This window comes from Muntiacus reevesi, chromosome 3, assembly GCF_963930625.1.
Source record: "Muntiacus reevesi chromosome 3, mMunRee1.1, whole genome shotgun sequence".
NCBI classification, from domain to species: Eukaryota; Metazoa; Chordata; class Mammalia; order Artiodactyla; family Cervidae; genus Muntiacus; species Muntiacus reevesi.
The window spans coordinates 31,452,038-31,467,679 of NC_089251.1; the positions used below are offsets into that span (position 1 = coordinate 31,452,038).

The 15,642-nt window shown below is 40.0% G+C and overlaps 1 protein-coding gene and 1 long non-coding RNA gene across 9 annotated transcripts in view; one reads left to right on the top strand and one right to left on the bottom strand.

The window, feature by feature from the left end:
* DTNB (dystrobrevin beta) overlaps positions 1 to 15,642 on the bottom strand; it is a 234,708-nt gene that overhangs the window by 67,645 nt on the left and 151,421 nt on the right. For 5 of the 6 annotated variants that reach the window (XM_065928698.1, XM_065928699.1, XM_065928700.1 and 2 more), the window contains exon 10: positions 7,733 to 7,810. In XM_065928698.1, the coding sequence (XP_065784770.1) occupies positions 7,733 to 7,810 (78 nt within the window). Of the gene's footprint in view, positions 1 to 6,870; positions 7,157 to 7,732; positions 7,811 to 15,642 lie in introns of those variants that run through there. The other variant, XM_065928701.1, reaches the window with a different exon arrangement.
* On the top strand, positions 2,471 to 4,198 carry LOC136163890 (uncharacterized). 3 transcript variants are annotated; one of them, XR_010662311.1, is made up of 3 exons: positions 2,471 to 2,582; positions 3,164 to 3,268; positions 3,424 to 4,198. It is a non-coding gene; the product is annotated as an uncharacterized lncRNA (long non-coding RNA). The 3 variants fall into 3 exon arrangements; XR_010662309.1 differs by having other exon boundaries at positions 3,500 to 4,198; XR_010662310.1 differs by having other exon boundaries at positions 2,483 to 2,582; positions 3,072 to 3,268; positions 3,500 to 4,198.

Here is a 15,642-nt window from a genome sequence, read left to right on the forward strand (position 1 = left end):
CCCTTGGTCGCAAAAACAAGACTGGATTGGTTGGGAGCAGACCATAGAGTTTTCCTAATAAGGTCCAGGAAAAAGATAAGACCTTATACTACAGCACTGATTTGTTTTAAATGTCTGCTTATTAAAAGAAACTGAAATATTTTAATAGTTTGATGTGAACAAGGATGAAAAACTATGCCCGTCTAAACCAGACCAGCACAGGAATTTGAGCACTGCTGTAGGAGTTTCCGTCGTGTGTGCAAGCTCGTAGAGCATCTTAATAGAAAGCAGTGTGCTGCACCTAGTCAGCTTCTTAGCAGCAGGGACAGTCAAGAGGTATCCAAGGCAACAACCTCCAAAGCATATGTAAAAATGTGTGTGTGTGTGAGAGAGCGAGCGAGAGACTGACTGTGTTCTACTGGCCATTTGTTAGATCTCAAGAATTCATGCTATGGTCTGGTTCCCTGACATGCCCCAGGCTCCTCTAACTCACATAACCTTGCTAACTTCCTCTCCAAATCTCCCTTCTGTGTTTTGACCAAAGGTACCTAACTCAAGCCAGAAAGAAAACCAACCACTCCCTTCCTCAGCACCCCCACATTCAAAATGTACCAAGCACGTCTTCACCCCCAGGATCCCTTAAGCATCTCAATCCCAACGTGAGAACACAACTCACGGTCTCTCCCCCTAGGCCAGCTCCTTCTTCCTCTCTGCTCTGCTGATGGTCCATCACTCTTGCTCACATTCTGGATCTGAAGCCTCAGTCCAATGAGAGGAGGAAACTATTCACATCAAGGTTTGGGAGTATGGAGTTGGAAATACTGAAGCTTTTAATCTGTACTAACCTGAGTTAGAACTGCTGAAGGGTTTACCTTAAATGCTTGAATGGAAATGGAATTTAATCCCAACCCAGAAGCCACTGAAAATTGGCAGGCTGCCCAGGCCACCAGACAGACTCTGGAAACGTGCCAACGCTGAGACTGTGCAGTTCCATAAGATTATGTGTTAATTTTCAATTACTCTGCTTTTCTGTCTTTCAAGGGAAAAAAAAAATTGGAGAAAAAATAATTGCTGAGTTGCCTTGGAGAGGTTGTCACGAAGAATTCATACAAGGTAGCTGTTTCAGGGCGATGCCGAAAACCTCATTCGTTTTTGCTTTCCACCAAACTCTATTTTTCTCATTTCACAGAAAGAGAATCAGTGGCCCGAGTCCACACATGCACAGCGCCTGCCTTGACCAATTTCATTTTGTCTCTCTTCTCAGTTTCCCCACATCTCTTTTGTTTTCAGTCTGAAAAGGCAGTATTCTGTGGCTTGTCACTCCACTGCTTTCTGTAGATAACAAGATAAGGTTTTTATCTTGGCGCCCAGTCAGAAAGCCATTTTAAAACCAGTATAGGACAACTACCTCTTAACTTGGTCACGTTTCTATAGCTCAGAAGTAGTACTTATACTGTGGCACCTGGCCTTTAAAAACTGCTTCTCCTTCCTGTGAAGTATGGATTAAAGTAAAAAGGCTCGGATAAAATCTTGCCTTCACTTAAGGTTCCTCGCAACTGGTGACCTACTCAGGATCTCTGGCTCTTGTATTGACCTGTTCACCACTCAAAGGTGGTGTTATGTCCCACACAATCATCTCCATAAACTGAACAGAATAGCAAGAATTACTTAACCCTTGAGAAAAATTAAGGGGGTAGGGGAACAAAGGTCTCCTGAAACAAATCCATGCAAACGGAGGTGTGATGTAACATACTTTCATGGTGCACTTTTTTCAGAAACTACCTGAAAAAGAAGTTTATAGTGACGTGTCTGCTCAGCACTCACCTTCTCCAGGGAAGGAGCCTCACCCTTGTTTGTGAACTGACCCCTACGCATTCAGCCCTGTTATTCTAGGTGGGGCCACTGAACACAAAACACCGGGGTGGGTAACATGACCCAAGATGGATCCAGTGTAACTTCCACTGAAAGTTTTCAAACTGGATCCACACAGAGTAATGAGGTTGCGAAACGTGAACACACGGGTCTCCTGGCTTTGTTCCTGCTGCGTGGAATGATAGTTACATTAGGAAAGAAGCAGCAGATGTGCCGCATAGAGAAGCGAGGAGGCGATGGGTGGGGGAAACACCTACACCAGTTAGAGTTCCCCTTGCTCTGTCCGCCCAGGGGCCCAGCCACTACCCCCTGCTCTGCCCACGGCCTGGTTACAAAAACAAAACAATCTTCTTGTTTTCCCTAAGTCAATTCAAACTGAGCTTTTATTACTTGTAGCCAAGAGTTATGACTAAAATAGAAACTAATACTGGGAGTGGGGTGTAACATTGACTGGAACTAGCTAAGTCAAGGAGAAGTGTCAATGGTAGCAAAACTCTCTCCATCCAGGGAGGGAATACATCCATCTTTGCTACATGGCTACAGAGCAAAGCCACTGGTTAAACTGTAATCTCTGGGATCCTGGAACTTGGATCTTGTGCCCCTTCTGGCTGGAGCCCCAGGCACTTTGAGAGGAATAATAGGATGCAGCGGGGCTTTCTTAAAGTCTTTAATATGATGTTCCAAGAGAAAGAGACACATTGTCTGGAAGCCAGTGGCCTCAGCCCACCAAGGTGAGATGATTAGGACAAGTTGGGTTTTTATGGGGGTTGTATTGTTCCAGAAACCACAGGCATAAATCTCAGCTCTGGCAGGATAGGGCAGGGGCAGGTGCCAGTTATGTAGATATTCTGAGGCTGTAAGTGCTTCTTACGCAGACTATGAGCCATCATTCTGTAATTCCCCCTACAGAGCCTTCCCATTCCTGGGTGGGCTTTCCTCCGGGTTTCTCAGTTGGCTTAGGTTTTAGTTCTCTCCAGCCTGGAAAAATCAGTTACCACTCAGCCATCTGCTCTGCTGCTTCCAAAGTGTTCTTGCTATTGTTTCCTCACCCATTTTTCTCTGTTGTTGTGGGTTTCTACTAAAAAAAAAAAAAAATCTCTTGACTATCATTTTCATGGTGTTTCAGGAGGAAATGGGCAGATATGGCTTAACATGTCCTATTTCTTGTGACTTTCCTTCCCCCGCCCCGCTTTTCTAAATTACAATTATCCTATTTTCAGGTATCTGCTATTACAGACTTGTGAGTTGTAGTTGTAGCTGTGAGTTGTAAAGATGTGAGAGTTCTTAAAACTTCTCATTCGGCCCATGGTAGACTAGGTTAATGAATCACAAAAGAGCTGATCCCGAGGAATGGACATGACTCAGATATCCGGGACCCCATGCTGTCTGCAGGGCGGGGATAAGACCTCCGGGAAAGGTGAGTGCACACTCCTAGTCGTGCTGCTGGAAAGCTCGTGGGGAGGGAAGTGTGCGTGTGTGTGTGTGCATGCATGTGCACACCTCTGCACACTTCTCTGTGCTGGGCAGCCAAACAGCACTCTGCCAACAACCTCTGGTATTTTTCTTTTATAGTTACAGGATCTCTGCTGCTCTTGACAGTACAACCTTCTTTAGGAGAAATGCTCCTCCCTTATTTCTCCTGATACAGGTCTGAGAGTTTGGCTTATCGCACACACACACGAGGATAGGCGGTAATGCCATCCAGGACAACAAGAATCCTTTCCTGGAGTCTTCTAATCCGAGAGAGGAAAGGCACAACCTCTTGAGTGACAAGGCTGAGGATGTGAGTTGGAAGCCACTGGCACCTTGAGCAGTGGCTGTTCCATAGAAGGAGGGAATGAAGACCACACTTGAGAGGAGCCAAGAGATGGAGAAGCCAAGGGTGGACATCTCGGTGGCAGTTCAGCTTCTGCTCTTCCCTTTCTTCCTTTTTTTTGGGCTGTGCTGGTCTTTGTTGCAGTGCATTCCAGGGGCTTCTCCAGCTGCAACGTGAGGGCTACTCTATTTGCTGTGTGCTGGCTTAGATGCCCCATGGCATGTGGGATCTTAGTTCCCCAATCAGAGATCAAATCTGCATCCCCTGCATTGGAAGATAGACTCAATCCCTGGACCACCAGGGAAGTCCATACAAGGTTGTACACAAGACTTTTACAATGTTTTCATCTGGTTTAACTGGGTTTGTGCTTTTTAAAGTTAGATTTTAATACCTGAAGTTAACAGAGTTAAAACTACTGTACCAAACAAAAGCACAAAGTCAAAAGTTTCATCCTAGAGGTTTTTGTTGATGTCAAAGTTATATGAAATGCCCACAGAATTGTAAACATTTTTATGTGTATAAATAATTAAAGTCAAAGCTTTAGAATACATTAAAAATATCAGCATCATTTTTCATATTGGTTTGGATTTAAGGTATGACTTAAAATAGTACAATAGTGCAGACCGTAATAATATAATCACATTCTGAACCTTGGGGAAATAGAGGGGCAGAAGCAAGCCTCAGAGGAAATTAACTAGCAGACGGGCAATTTAAGTCTGTTTTAAAGTTCTGAAAGCTTGTTTGTTTTTAAGTATACTGTTCAGATTCCCTAACAGAAGCACATTTCTAGAAACTACTCAGTCTCAAAGACGAAATTTCTTTTCAACTATAGACATGCCAATATGAGAGTATTAGAAAAATATTACGGAGGGCAAATCCCTAGAGGGGAACCTTTCAGGTACATAATTTACAGTTTCTCACATGATTGTCAGCATCTCAGCCCTTTATAAGGTTTTCTTCTATAAAAAGTAACCATTACATTTGACCATCTTTTATTGGGTTAATCAAATATTTTTTTCACCACTGGGGCTGAGACTATTTTTATATGCATGGCCTATCAGAAAGGTAGAAATTGGAACTCTTAATTTTTTTCCGGGGGCGTTTTTGATACTGTGTGTGTTCTTGTCTGACTCAGTGATTTATGTCTTATGCTGAGTTCTAAAGAAAACCTTATTCTGGAGAGTAGCCTTATGCCCCACGAGGACTCTTTACCCTGGCAGAGGAAGGATCTATGACTGGGATGACGTATCAGGCTCCTGGCTTTTATCAGACTCTGGAGACACAGGTCTGATGACATTCAAAGGAGAAAACAAACACTGATGAGTCCTCGAGGAAGTAAACAGGGTACTATCTGAAATTTATACAGTTGAGTAACTGGGGCCAGGAAGAGCCAAATCTATGAGTTATGCAATTAATGTCTGTATGTTATATCATCATTTCATCCTGAATAGAAATGAAATCTCCTAAAGGTCTAAGGACAATATTGTTGGACAGGCGCATCTTGTTCCCATGTAGCCTTTCTAACAGCTACTCTTCATGATTAGTCACGGAGCTCTGCCTTTGCTCCAATCTCTTAGGGCTTTGGCCTCACTTGGTCTGCTGGTCAGCCCCTGGAGGGTCTGTGACAACCACTGCTAGCACTGACGAAGCCTACCCAGAAAGAGATGCTAGCTGAACTGCTGACTTTAAAATATTCACCCAGGTTATACAGTATTATCTGAAACAACTTTCAGAAATCGTAGATATTTTGTGACTGACAATGGCAGCTGGCCGTTGACTACTGAGCTGGGGCTTTATGCAGCAACATCAAGCTTAAGGTTCGTAGTCCTTCTAGAGAGGAGCTGTGATGATTATTACTCCCAAGTCCCTTCTTTCAGCCTGCTCAAGCAATGACATATCATCCAGAAAAATGTACTCCCTCCAACAGACTCTGGCAGCTACATTCAGCTGTGGGTCCCTAAATGCACAGTGCCCTTGGTCATCATACACTGCAGGCCCTCACGAAGTCAGATGACAAAACTAGTAAATGAAGAGAACTCAGGTGAAGTGAAATCCTTATAAATGGCGTTGCTAAAACATAAAACCTGGACTTCCCTGATGGCTAAGATGGTAAAGGATCTGCCTGTAATATAGGAGAACTGGGTTTGACCCCTGGGTGGGGAAGATCCCCTGGAGTAGGGAATGGCAACCCACTCCAGTATTCTTGCCTGGAAAATTCCACAGACAGAGGAGCCTGGCAGGTACAGTTCATGGGGTTGCAAAGAGTCAGATACGACTGAGCAACTAACAAAACATAAAACCACAAGCTGACTTCTTTCAATAATCTACCTTGTCTTCTGAGTTTTGAAACAGAAACATTACTGAGTTGATATTTAGATTCTGGGTCTGGCTCTGAATGAGTGTTTACCATAAAAAGCTAAGGCCAGCAAGGGTGACTGTAAAATTGAGGCAGGTGGGAGAGCTTCTACTGCCCTGTATTCTTTCATTAGCCTTCTGTTCCTCTTAGAGAGGGCATCGTCTGTAAATTAGCCCCTCCTCCTCACCTGTTCTCTCTTAGTTCACTTCCTAAATAATAAGGACAGTATCTTACATCCTCATATACACACCTCACAATGTAGATACTATTATTGTCCTCCTTCTACAGATAAATCAACCAAATCTTGTGCAAGGTCAGGTGAGAGCCAGGATTCAAACACAAAGTCAAAGGGCTCAGAAATCTGTGCACAGTTGAGACTGCTCATACCATTCAATTTTGCCCCAAAGAAGCAGTGTAGCTACTGTCCTGCTGGTAGTGTCCCAACAAGGCTGCGGACAAGCACCGTCATCTGGCCAGGGTGCTGAGTGTCCATGTGGGTAACACTCTATTAGCAAGTCACTCTCATTTGTTAAGTCCCTAAATCCTCTACTGCAGGGTGGCAGATTCCTATGGTTTACTCCTTCGTTTCTTTCTAAGGCTATTTCCCAAATTTGCTTGATGATAAGAATCACCCGGAATACTTGCTTAACATGTGGCTTCCCAGGATCTCAGGGTCCACTGGATCTGAGAAATGTGTGATCGCAGAAATGTAGATGTTTAGCAAGTGACCCAGCTGATGCTTCTCATCACTCCAGGCTGGGAAACACTGCTCAAGGAGTTTTACCCAATGTGAACAAACATAATTGCTCTTAAGTATTAGTATCTTAAGTATTATATATATTAAGTCAAAGTATTATTACGTATATGACATTTCTATAATTAAATTAATCCAAAGCAATCAGTACACATAGTTTTCTTCAGGTCTGCAGTACAAAGTGCTCTTCTTCAGGAAGGACTTGGGGAGTAGGTGGGAATATCTTCGAGTTTCTTTGTATTTTTTTTTTTGAGCGATGACTGCTAGAAAGAATTCTTTATTGGTGTGCCTTTGAGAAATTTTCTGCATTGCTCTGGTGAGGGAACAGCTTAAATCAGATGGGAAGTCAACCATTTCATACAGCTCTTTCAAGTCCTGCCTAAGAGAATTTTGGAGAAGAGTTAACGAAATAAAGAAGAGAAAGGAGTATACTGTTCTAGTGCCTTGAAGGACCCTAAGGAAAGTCCTTGTATAATTAAGAGAGAAACTCAGACTTTTCACCTTAGATGCTTATAAATTCTATACAGAATGATGCAGGAGAACATAAGGAATTAGCGCAACTTATGCAGTCCAATCAGAAAGCAGAAATGATCTCTGACTCTCCAAGAATTCTAATGCAAAACTGTTGAAATTCATGCACATCAAAATATTGTTTAATGTTAAAAAAAATAGAGAAATCTCAAACAAGCCTAATCTGCCTTGACACCATGTTCACTGGTTGTCACAAAGGGACAGTATCCACCTCAGGCACCACTCAAAAGCAGACTCCTTCAGTTGCTATATTTATAAGTTAGTAGGGGAAAAAACAAGAGGATAAAGCATAGAAAATAATATAAAAAGACAGTCAGAGGAAGAGAAGGAAAGCCAGTCCTTTCTGCCCTGTGGAACGCTCTGCTTCTCAGGAGAGAGGTCAGAACCCAACTCCCAGCGGGGACTGGGGACAAGCATCACATACCTCTTGGTGGGTGTGGGCGCCCCAGAGGACATGTGGCTCACCATGGTGTCATTCATGTTCATTGGAGGGCGAGGAGGGCTGGAAGAAAAGACACTGACATTAGATTAATAATTACCAGTGAAATGAGGGGAAGCAAATGGAAAAGTGATAAGGGCAAAGGACCAACTACTAACATCGCTCCTGATATGCACAGAGGGATCCATGAGGAATGGGGCTAGAAATCAGTACTTTCAGCCTAAGTACTCAGCAAGAAGGTCAAAGCCAAAGGACCCTAGAGCCATTACCCGATAGGAACAGCAAATTGTACCCACGTGGCTGAAAGTTAAAGTGTTAGTTATTCAGTCGTGTCTGACTCTTTGAGACCCCAAGGACCGTAGCCCACCAGGTTTCTCCGTGCATGGGATTTCCCAGGCAAGAATACTAGAGTGGGTAGCCATTCCCTTCTCCAGGGGAATCTTCCTGACCCAGGGGTCAAATGGGTCTTCTACATCTGAGCCATCAGGGATGTAACTCTGGTGGCTCTTGTTTTATAGGTTTAGCACACAAGAGTCTGAATTCTGCATTCCAGGTGTTTTACTTCAGAAACACTAGGTATATGGCATCAGTAGCAACATGCCTGTTTTTCCTGCAATTTGGTTAGAGTTCACTGTCTTCCCTCAGATTTAGTTTGCATACAATTTACTGAAACAATTAAATTGTTAAATACTAAGTTCTTTCATCAATCCTTTACTAGAGTGTTAACAATGAGGCCATATCTGTAATTCAAATTTAAATTTGAAGGTAAGCATTTTTTATAACTTGTCTTTATTGGTCAGTTTTCTGGACTCAAGGTTTCTTTCTTCCTCCTGTGAGTCTTGAATGAATGATTCCAAACTTACCAAAAGGAATCTGTGATTCTGCCTTTCAGCCATTCTTCAGCCCCTCTCCTTACCCACAAAGTTCAGTTACAAAGGGCTTCTGTCTTACACTTGGAACCAGATGACTATTGCTAAATATTCCTCCTGGGAAATCACTCACTTCCTCTCCTAAACTGAAAGAAGTATTTTTCAGAGAAATTTGTCCATCAACAGCAGAAATGTGAGGCAGAGTAGTCCTTCTCTCATATTTAGGTGTTTGAGAATGACCTCCTGGCTCCCTCTTATCTCTTAATAGCTGAGTCAATTATGAAATTATTTTTTAGAGGTTATACTTAGCAAGTCCTAGTGAATATATATATATGCGTGCATGCATGTTAAGTCACTTCAGTCGTGTCTGACTCTTTGCGATCTTATGAACTGTAGCCCACCAGGTTCCTCTGTCTATGGAATTCTCCAGGCAAGAATACTGGAGTGGGTTGCCATTTTCTTCTCCAGGGGATCTTCCCAACTTAGGGATTGAACCTGTATCTCTTTCATCTCCTACATTACATTGGCAGGCAGGTTCTTTATCACTAGCACCACCTAGGAAACCCCATATATTTTGGCGACACCATGTTGCATGTGGGATCTCAGTTCCTCGACGAGGTGTGGAACCCGCATCCCCTGCATTGGAAGTGTGGAGTCGTAACCATTGGACTGCCAGGAAAATCCCTATCCTAGTGAATATTAAAGGACCAGAGCCTTTATTATTTTTGTAGGTTTCATAGTACATTCAAACACAGGTTCAAGGGAAAAGTTTCAGGTAGGTCCAAAGTACTGAGAGATGGGTGGGTCTACCTCTACACTTCTTTTTAAAAAACCAACTTCATTTCTGGATAGGGAAATATTTTTAATGATTTCTCATTTAATGGAGAGGATCAAAGATAGAAAGTAATTTGCAGGGAACAGATTTAGGTCTCTTGATTTTTAAGCCACAACACTATGCTTATTGTCACACATTTCTTCCTTTGCGTGACAAAGTAAGACATTCAGAATTGAAATATGCCTTTTGAGGCTGGAGTTCAATTTCACATTATTTATCTCACCACCTACTTTCCAGGAAGACATCCAGTTTTGCCCCCAAATTTCAAGTCTATTAATGGTAGTGCTGTGTTGAGTTATAATCCATTGTTTTAGGCTGGTTATTAATGGAAGTGAACATGAAAATTAGCTTCATTTTACCCTAGACTTATATTCTTGCCTCTAATTCTTTTAAATCCATTGTCCAAAGGGGATAAGGAGACAATTCCTGTTAAAGAAACAAATCCAGCATGATAGCTTTTCATTCTTGAAGGCATCAGAAACATTTCAGTCCTGCAAACACAAATGTGCTTTGCCTCTTTAATATACTATTATTGGCAACCCATTTCCAATAAAGATAAGGACATGTTCATGTTGCTTTCAAACTTATGCAGTTACCCAGTATATTTTAATACTGAAGATACTACTGCATTCAATTTCCTTTCTTACATTCTTTGAGGAAAAATGACAATAGGGAAAAAAAAACAAGTTTGTTTTAATTCCCCAAACATGGATCCACATGATAAAATTCATGATTTGTAGCATTCTATTTGATCTGATACCACAAAAGGTTTTAATAATTATATTTATCTCTTGGTAGATATCATGATCAATTATTATCTTACAGCACACATAGCAAAGCTTTTCTGATATTCAAAACCAGACAGTAAGGATTAGATTGTAAGTTGTAAATTAACCAGAATTGCCCACAAATTTCATACCCTTTCTGAACTCCTAACATGTTTTGCTAGGGAAATAGATATGTGTTTATAACCCAAAGAGGCATCTGAAAACTTAAAGGGGGTCTTGACTGTAGAATCTATCACTAGACCCACTGAGAAAGCCAACAGCTTAGATGTGGTCTCAGGAGATGTAATACATCAAAAATTACTCCCAGTTTCAAAGAAAAAAATTGTCATAGTTCTTGCAAAACAAAACTGAAAAGAACGCTTCTTTTAGGTGTGAGGTAGACATTAATGGTGCCAGTTATAGAAACTTACTTACAAAGTAGGAGAACTGACAGAACTCACCAGATCAGTTGTGTTGATCTTTACCGTTCAAAACTTACTGAATACCGTGAAGCAAAGACTACCAGATGTTCTATATCCTTCTTTGGTGAAGATATCGGTAAGGATTTTTAGATACTAATGAATTCTGTGATATCCAAGTGACCATCAACTATCACTCAGTACTGTGATTTGAGGGGTTCCATCTTTGTTAACAAGGCAGGCCAATTTTTTGGATGACGAGATAGAAATAGATGAATGATCTAGATAGAAGGTAATTTGCTAGTCAGAAGAGGTGGCTATGAAAAGAAGACTCAGAATTTAACTCTTTTTTCTTAATATACATTTTTTGAGAATTTGTTAAGTATTATTATTATTATTATTATTGGCCATGAGGCAAGGCTTGTGGGATCTTAGTTCCTTGATTAAGGATTGAACTTAGGTCCTTGGCAGCGAAAAGCATGCAGTCCTAACCACTGGACCACCAGGGCATTCCCAATATAATTTGTTAATTCTTAATCAAAAGGAAAGGGGCATGCCTACTGGGTACCTACTCATATAAGATAAGTAAGACTATCTTTATCTTAATGACCTAACTATATGTATATGTATGTATGTGTGTGTCATCATACACATCATCATCACAAATGCAAACCATTGGGAGCAGCAATACAAGTATACACAAAGTGTTGAGAATTCAACAGATGAAGAGCTGTTATCCCTGCCTGGAAGAATAATGGGTTAACAGTTTTCAGGTAAAGTTACATTGAGGGGAGAGTTTTCCAGATATAGAAAAAAGGGTAACCAAGGTAGAAGAAATGGTATGGAAAAAGGTACAAAAATCCAAAAGTACATGGCATACTTGGGTCTCTAATTTATTTGGCTAGACTCAAAGGCCCTGGGAGGGGAGTAGCCGAAAAAGCATCTGACAGGGAGACTAGGGCCAGAGTTTAATGATATCTGTTCTATCACAAGGCAAGAAGTTTGGACTTTATACTGTAGGCAGTAGGGGAGGCACTAAAAGTTTTTAAGCCAAAGATATGACTATAGTAAGGTTTTGAAACGGTAATTCCAGAAGCTTGTAAAATACTGGTTTTAATCTGGGTGAACACAGGAATCATCAGGGAAGCTTTTTGTGCTGAGATACCCAAGCTGTACCTTCAGTTTAGTGAATCTGAATCTTCAGGGGCAAGAGGATTCTTTCTAATGCATACCCCCATTAAAAAGTCATTTATGCGAAGAGGTTTGGAAGGTGAAAAGAATGGAAACTGGGACCTCAATGAAGAGGTTATGGCAACTGTCCAGATCAGTGATTACAAGGGGGGACACTGGTAGTTAAGACGGGGAAGAGACAGAGAGAAAACATTGTGGAGGTAATATAGATAAGGTGTGACAGATTAATTGCATGTGGTCAGTGAATAAAGAATAACTGAGATTTTTACCTTGACTACTGGGTGGATAGTGGTAACATATCCAAACTAGGGTTCACAAGAGTAGGAAACAGGATTTGGTGTTGGACTGGTGGGGGTAGAGAGAATGAGCAGGAAGGTAAAGATGGAATAGATTTCAGTGGTGAAGTTGCTGAATCTGAAGTGGCATTGTTAAGTATAGGTAAATGATATCTTACCTGTATCTTGCAAGCAGTCAAAAATAGGAGAAAGGAACCCATGTGAAAATGTGAAGTTTGAAAACATCTGAGTGTCATCATTTAAACTGTAGCTGTTCATTTGAGTATTCTGATCATTATAAAGGTACATTTTATTTTCTTAGGTGGAGCAGGGTAAACTTGGGGAAATATCCAGTGATAGGGGGCTTAGATAACAAGTATAGAGCTTCTGGTTACTGGTTAGACAAAACTCCTACTAGAAAGTAAAAATTTAACTTACTGTATAAGTTCGTTTTATGTTACTTCTCCTATGACCAGACCACTCCAATTCATTCTGGTGGATACTGTGGAATGTAGACTAGCTTGAAATTAAAATTACTCTAGAATCTCTCGTAAGATTTTTAAAGCCAGGAATAGATGAAGAATAACTCATCATGCCTTTAAAATCTTCCAGGACAAATTATACATAACTGTGTATTTCTTTCTTTCATTTATCGAATATTTGTTGTGTCTCTACGAAGTGGTAGGTACTGTGCCAACTGCTGGGGATAAAAATTAAAAGGACAAAAACTTAGATGTTATGAAGAATAAAAATACAGAAAAAATAATTACAATATAATGCAGTATTTAATAAAAGTAAGAAAAACTGCAACATGCTATGGGGAAACACTGAGATCAGTTCACCTCATAAAGAAAAATAAAATTTCAGTGTACTAAAGAACTAAGTATAAATGTTTATATAAATCAGAGGCAAATATACAGGCCTATGGATAGAGAGGATTTTCTAAGTTCAAAAGCAATGGAAAAATTAGGAAGAAAAAGACGGATGAATTCTAATGATTTAAAAAGTCATTTGGGGAACTATTTCAACAAATGTGACAAAGCAAGAATTAACAGCCTTAACATACAAGGGATTCATACAAACTGATAAGAAAACCATTAAGACTTCAATCAGATAAATGGTGAAAGTGAAAACACACCATTAAAAAGAAGAAACACAAATAACAATACTCTAATTGTGAAAAGCAAAAAAATTTGCTAACATTACAGACCATTTTCCCTTGTAAAAAATAACAACAATATTTTTAAAATTTAAGGTAATCTTAAAGCTAGAGAGGATTTTATGACAAGGCCCTTAACTGACTATTTTAGGCAAGAGTGTAAGTACAAAGTTAAGCAAAATTTCTAGAAAGTAATTTGACAATATGCCCATCAAAGATCTTTTTTTAAATTTTTTTAAAAACTTGGTTTATTATTTTGCACCTTGATCTTTAATGGCTTAGAATGGACTTTTCAGTTAAATTTGCGTGCATGCTTGTCTAGTGACTCGCCAGGCTCCTCTGTCCATGGGACTTCAGGCAAGAATACTGGAGTGGGTTGCCATTCCCTTCTCCACAAAGATCTTTTAAAAAGTTCAAACATTTTGACTCCTAATTCCCTTTCTAGGAATATATTTCAAGGAATTAATCAGAAATGTAAAGATAATTTTACATTTAAAAATATTTAGGAAAATATTTATAACAGAATAATTCTGGAAGAAATCTAAAGTATTCAAATATGAGGGAAAGGAAAAGTAAACCACAGTACATCAATAAATATAGTATATTAGGCTATCATTAAAAAATAATCCTTACGAAAAGCCTTCCAATTACAAGAGAAATAGCTCATCATGTAAGAGGTAAAAAGAAGGGTAAGAAAACTATCATATTAGCTAACAATTATTAAATGTTTGATATGCATCTGTTAGACAATGGTTAGAGCTTTAAAACATTATTTTATCTTTATAAAAATCCTATAAGATAAAATTATTTATACATATACACACCTGGTCTTAGCTAAATAATATGATGTGTAAAGCAAAATATCTGAAGGAAATATATCAAAATGTTAAGAAAAGTAGAATTATGGGCATTATTTTTCTCGCCTATTTATACTTTCCTGTCCTCCTCCAGTTTTTCAAGTTTAATTTTTTCTGATTTTCAGAGAAAAACATGCTTAATATTTTAAAAATATATATGAAAAAAAAAAGAAAGAAAACTTACTATACCGAGTCAAGTTTTCTAAAGTGAGGTTGTACTGTTTCTGTTATCACTAAGAAAGCAAACTGCAAAGGAAAGTCTTTTACAAACCTAGAGAGAACTTTGAGACTGTTAGCAGAAAAAAGACCTGTTAAATGGTTTGAGTTGATCCAAGCTTCCACAACCCCCCAACATCCCTACCACCACATTCCCAAAAAAGAAAGGAAATAAAACATTTTAGATCCGTCTACATTATCTCCTCTACTAAAGTGCAGGAAATGTACGTGGTTTTTTATCACTGTATTACGAGCACCTGGCATACTATGAGACACAGATTAGGCTTTCAGGAAATATTTGATCATGAGTCAGCATGACGTCGTGTGCAGAGTGTGTAAGAAGTAACCTTTCTGTTATATTTAGCTGCAGTGAGACTCTTCTCCAAGAATGGAATAATGACATTTTTAGCTGTTATATTTGGTAGGTATGCTTGTAGCTATAGCATGCTTTCATCTGTGATTTCATAATGGTATCAACACAGTGGAGAGTGCCTTTCATAACAATAGTAATACTGAGTGCTTCATACATGCCAGATTCAGTTCTAATAATATTCCCCATGGATTCGCTCATAGAAATCTCACAACTATCGAGGAGGCAGATCCTATTATTACCTTTATTTTACGGATGGAGACAGTAAGGCACAGAGAGAAGTAATGCATCTGAGGTCACAGCCAAATCAGGCGGCAGAAGCAGGGTTTGAACCAAGGCGGCACGACTCTTGGGTCTGTATTCTTAATCATTATGGTACAGTAGCTCTACCATCCTTGCTCTAGTTTTAGAAAAACTTATGACTGTTTGGTCTATAAATTAAAACCAATAGCAAGGGGACTCCTGTGGTCCAGTGGCTAAGACTCTGTGTGCTCAGTGAAGGGGGCCCAAGTTCAATCCCTGGTCGGAGAATTAGAGCCTACATGCCGCAACTAGAGTGCATGCCCAACTAAAAAGGTCTCAGGTGCTGCAACAAAGATCAGAGACGCCACGTGTTGCAGTTAAGACCCGGTGCAGTCAAATAAGGAAATAAATAAAAGTAAATATATATATATAAAATAAAACCAATAGCACGCTGTTAGATCATAGCTCTTGTAAAGTTGCTTCTATAGGAAAGATAAAATGATAATAGTCTTAGGGTATGGTTTTGGGTGATTTATTCTTTCCCCTTAGAACTCTGTATTACAAATGCTTCTCAAACTATTTGGTTTCATTTTTAGCCACCTCTAGGCATTGGAGAAGGAAATGGCAACCCACTCCAGTATTCTTGCCTGGAGAATCCCAGGGACAGGGGAGCCTGGTGGGCTGCCGTCTATGG